The sequence below is a fragment of the Oenanthe melanoleuca genome, chromosome 15 (genome assembly GCF_029582105.1).
Source record: "Oenanthe melanoleuca isolate GR-GAL-2019-014 chromosome 15, OMel1.0, whole genome shotgun sequence".
Classification (NCBI taxonomy): domain Eukaryota; kingdom Metazoa; phylum Chordata; class Aves; order Passeriformes; family Muscicapidae; genus Oenanthe; species Oenanthe melanoleuca.
The window spans coordinates 12,568,322-12,573,080 of NC_079349.1; the positions used below are offsets into that span (position 1 = coordinate 12,568,322).

General features: G+C 55.2%; 1 protein-coding gene across 2 annotated transcripts; it reads left to right on the forward strand.

Annotated features, from left to right (window-relative positions):
- Positions 1 to 2,619, forward strand: LOC130259751 (uncharacterized). Of its 2 annotated transcripts, none has more exons than XM_056504396.1 (3): positions 1 to 319; positions 1,281 to 1,376; positions 2,256 to 2,617. In XM_056504396.1, exons 1-3 carry the CDS (start codon positions 80 to 82, stop codon positions 2,553 to 2,555), a joined length of 636 nt encoding a protein of 211 aa, XP_056360371.1. In that variant the 5' UTR covers positions 1 to 79; the 3' UTR covers positions 2,556 to 2,617. The 2 variants fall into 2 exon arrangements, with proteins under 2 accessions (XP_056360371.1, XP_056360372.1); XM_056504397.1 differs by having other exon boundaries at positions 195 to 319; positions 1,286 to 1,376; positions 2,256 to 2,619.
- Positions 2,620 to 4,759: the final 2,140 nt, after the last annotated feature.

Genomic DNA, 4,759 nt, shown 5'->3' on the forward strand with positions numbered 1-4,759 from the left:
GGCCAGTGGGGACTGACCCATCCCAGTGTGTCCCTGGCTGTCCCTGAGCAGCAGGAGGTGCAGGCAGGGGGTGTCCATCATGGGGACACCCAGTGCTCCATGCCAGGACACAGCCCGGCCACACTCCGGGCAGAATGGTAGGGGAAGGGCAGGAGAAGCTGTTGGGAGCCCTGTGTCACTGAGCAGCGTTTGGAGGTGTCACGGTCACCGTGACAACCGGCCAGCACAGCAGAGGCGGGGCCATGGAGGAGCACGGCCAAGCACGGCCCGGTGTCACCATCTTCCCACCACCCCAGAGCCGGCAGAGCGGCACGCCCCGGTGCAGGGCTGGGACATCAGCTGGGCTGGGACATCAGCTGGGCTGGGCTGGGGACATCAACTGGGCTGGGACATCAGCTGGGCTGGGGAACATCAACTGGGCTGGGGAACATCAACTGGGCTGGGGACATCAACTGGGCTGGCCTGGGGACATCACACTGGGCTGGGGACATCACACTGGGCTGGGGACACCACACTGCCCTGGGCTGGGGACATCACACTGGGCTGGGGACATCAGCTGGGCTGGGGACATCAACTGGGCTGGGGAACATCACACTGGGCTGGGGAACATCACACTGCCCTGGGCAGGGGACATCACACTGGGCTGAGCTGGAGATATCACACTGGGACTGGGGACATCACACTGGGCTGGGGACATCAGCTGGGCTGGGGACATCAACTGGGCTGGGGAACATCACACTGCCCTGGGCAGGGGACATCACACTGGGCTGGGCTGGGGATATCACACTAGGACTGGGGACATCACATTGAGCTGGGGATATCACACTGGGCTGGGGAACATCACACTGGGCTGGGTACATCAACTGGGCTGGGGACATCACACTGGGCTAGGCTGGGGCTGGGGATATCACACTGGGCTGGGGAACATCACACTGGGCTGGGGACATCAGCTGGGCTGGGGACATCAACTGGGCTGGGGACATCACACTGGGCTGGGGACATCAACTGGGCTGGGGATATCACACTGCCCTGGGCTGGGGACAGCACTCTGGGCTGGGGAACATCACACTGGGCTGGGGACATCACACTAGGCTGGGGAACATCACACTGCCCTGGGCTGGGGACATCAACTGGGCTGGGGAACATCACACTGGGACTGGGAACATCACACTGCCCTGGGGAACCCTCACACTGCCCTGGAGAACCCTCACACTGCCCTGGAGGCCCCTCACTCTCCAGGAGCAGCTCCTTGGGCTCTGACACGAAGCCCTTTCTCCCAGAGCAGCCCTGCAGATTGGGACCGTGACTTGGACTATCCCCTGCCCACCTCCAGCGGCCTCAGCAGTGCCCAGGAGCTGCAGCTCCTGGAGGAGAAGGTGAGGGCTCCTCTTCCCTGGCACAGAGCTCATGGCTCCCTCCTTTAGGCCTGCCAAGGCTCTCCCCAGTGATGGGAGAGGCCGCTGTTGGATCTGGGCCACCCTTGACACGAGTGGCTGTGCCTCCATCCTAACCTCAGGACACAGCTGTCACAGCCTGTCTCCAGCCTGTGCCCTGGAATGAGATTCAGGCACCATGGCCATGGGCTTCACCTGGGCTCAGACGTTGTTCCAATGATACCCTGGAAGAGAATACATTTACATTGGGTATTGGGAAGAGATTCTTCCCTGTGAGGGTGGGGAGGCCCTGGCACAGAGTGCCCAGAGCTGTGGCTGCCCCTGGATTCCTGGAAGTGTTCCAGGCCAGGCTGGATGGGACTTGGAGCCATTTGGTCTGGTGGATTGAAGCAAGATGAGCTTCCAGCCCTGCCAGCCCAAACCATTCTGAGATTCTGTGATTCTGTGATTCTGTGATTCTGTCATTCTGTCATTCTGTGATTGATTCTGTGATTCTGTGATTCTGTCGTTCTGTGATTCTGTCAGTCTGTCAGTCTGTCATTCTGTGATTGTGATTCTGTGATTCTGTCATTCTGTGGTTCCATGATTCCGTGATTCTGTGATTTTATGATTCTGTGATTCTGTCGTTCTGTGATTTTGTGATTCTGTGATTCCGTGATTCTGTGATTCTGTCATTCTATGATTCTGTCATTCTGTGATTGATTCTGTGATTCTGCATACTGGAGCTTTGCTCAGAGATCACCTTGGCCATAGTGAGGGATGTGGTGGGATCTGTCTCTTCCTGAAGACAAGCACCACTCTGGGGTTCTTTATTTCATGCTAGGAGACTGGCAATAAGATCTTATGTTTGCTCTCCCGAAGATAAAAAGCTTTGATGCGGCCAAAAAGAAAATCCGTCGTGTGCACAAACAATTACAGCAGCAGTTTTTGAAAGAGCAGGAGAGAAAGACGATGTTGAGAAAGAAGAAGGCCGAACAGTTTGAAAAGACCCTGGAAGCGTTCGATCGCAGGAATGCCAAGGTGCTCGGTCCCAGCGCTCCCCTGCCCGCGGACCAGGCGGAGCCCGAGGAACCGGCAGCAGATGCTGACAGAAAAAACAACCAAGAGGCGCGTCCAGAGAGCTCCTCCTGCTGTCCGAGCCCGGCTCCGGCCACGGCTTAACACACACTGAGACTGCAGGAGTCAGCGCTGCTTTTCCAGCAATAAACCAGGGCAAGAAACCCTCTGGTGGCGCTGCCTTGAAATAGATGGGAATGGGCTCGTTGGAGAGCCTGGGCTGAAGGGAGCAGTGAGGGAGTGAGGGAGTGAAACACCCGCCAGGAAAATTAATCCATAAACACCAGAGGTTTGTGTCCACAAAGGAGACAGAGGAGTCCTTTTTGCTTAATTCAAATAAAGGGAGGGGCCATGGGGCATTCCCCTGGGATCTCTCAAATTTTTGGAGGATGCAGCCTCCTTTTCATCCCAATTTCCCTGACACATTTCCCTTTCTCTTTCCCCATTGACTGAGGTACTTGAGAGGTCCAGACTTCCCAGAACACCTGATACCTGAGATTCCCCTCTAATGCACAACACTCCCTTTTAATTTTTAATTCTTATGGAATTCATGGGTTTTCCTCGTTGCTTCTTTCATCTTCCAATATCCAGTTTCATTTAGCAGCAAACCTGCAGTTTGTTTGTAAAGGCAAATCTCTTTTCCATCCATCAATCAGTGGAATCAATCCCATTGTTTCTTTATCTCTTAGTGCTGGTTTTATCTACCAGCAGATCTACAGCTCGTTTGTAAAGACAAATCTGTCATTCCTCTCCCATCTCTTCAAGGGACTGCTTTCCTGTAAGGGAGTGGGAGAGTGATGTGAAAGTGGAGCTTTTTCCTTGGCTTGTGTCTTGGGGGTGGCTGGGCACTGCCCAGCTCAGGCTGGAGCTCAGGGAAAGGTTCTTCCCTCCCCCAGAGGTGCTGGCACTGCCCAGCTCAGGCTGGAGCTCAGGGAAAGGTTCTTCCCTCCCCCAGAGGTGCTGGCACTGCCCAGGCTCAGGCTGGAGCTCAGGGAAAGGTTCTTCCCTCCCCCAGAGGTGCTGGCACTGCCCAGGCTCCCCAGGGAATGGGCACAGCCCCGAGGCTGCCAGAGCTCCAGGAGCTTGAAAATGAAGCTGCTTATTTTTTATGCTTCCCAGTGACCTTGAGGGAATAATTGGACCTTGGAAGAGATCTTCCATGTCCTCAATCATGTCATGTCCTCAGTCAAGTGTTTCCTTCCACTGGATTAAAAAATGCTCAGCACCTTCAAGCTGTGGCCCTCAGCTGGGATTTCTGTTGGGAATTCTCAAAACTGATGGGACAGTCATAGCTCAGGCAGCAGGACAGCACAGGCAAGTCACACCTCAGTGCTCAAAAATCAGGAGCCATCAGGCCTTGGCAATAAATTCTCTATTTACTGTTAAAACTGTTATTTAAAGAAGCACAAAACTTTCCCCTAACCTCTCCATAGATATAACTCAGGTGCTGCAAGGCTGTAGAGACACTGCCTGGAAAATCAGGGTTTGGCATCTGAATTGGCTTCAAAGCATTTCTATCAGTTCTTGCTTTTCCAAAGTATTTAAGGGAGGTTCCTGTCTTTTCTCCTCCCACTTGTGATAAATCTGCTTTCAATCCTTTCCTCTCCATGGACAGGCCCTCTGAGAACATCAAGTCCAACCATTCCCCAGCAGTGCCAAGGCCACCACTGCCCCATGTCCCCAAGTGCCACATCCCCATGGCTGTTAAACCCCTCCAGGGATGGGAACTCCAGCACTGCCCTGGGCAGCTGTGCCAATGCCTGACCACTCTTTCCATGAAGAAATTTTCCCAATACTCACCCTGAGCCACCCTGGCCCACCCTCTCCTCCTGTCCCTGTTCCTGTTCCCACAGCCCGATCCCCCCGGCTGTCCCCTCCTGGCAGGGAGTTGTGCAGAGCCACAAGGGCCCCTGAGCCTCCTTTTCTCCAGGCTGAGCCCCTTCCCAGCTCCCTCAGCCTCTGCTGGGGCTCAGCCCCTTCCCCAGCTCTGTCCCTGCCCTGGACACGCTGCAGCCCCTCCAGGGCTCTGCTGTCAGGAGGGGCCCAGAGCTGGACACAGGATTTGAGGTTTGGTCTCAGCAGACAGTTGGGACCAAACTCACCCACTCTGGTCTCAGTGCCCTGACAGCTCCAGGAACATTTTCCTGTGCCACAGCTGGCTGTGTCCCTCTGCCTTCCTGCTCCTGCCACCCAGCTCCAGCCTGGTGCTGTCAGAGCCAACCCAGCACCTCCAGCCCTCCCATTTTCCCTGCTGGGTCCTTTACCTCAGAGCTTACACCATCCTCACTACATTCATTCCTTTAGCAAAC

What these genes read in the sequence shown, in the direction of transcription:
- LOC130259751 (XM_056504396.1), top strand. Translation starts at nt 80, where the DNA reads ATGGGGACACCCAGTGCTCCATGCCAGGACACAGCCCGGCCACACTCC. An exon ending in CGGCAGAGCGGCACGCCCCG is followed by an intron (nt 320 to 1,280) that starts GTGCAGGGCTGG and finishes CCTTTCTCCCAG; the next exon opens with AGCAGCCCTGCAGATTGGGA. An exon ending in TGCAGCTCCTGGAGGAGAAG is followed by an intron (nt 1,377 to 2,255) that starts GTGAGGGCTCCT and finishes GCTCTCCCGAAG; the next exon opens with ATAAAAAGCTTTGATGCGGC.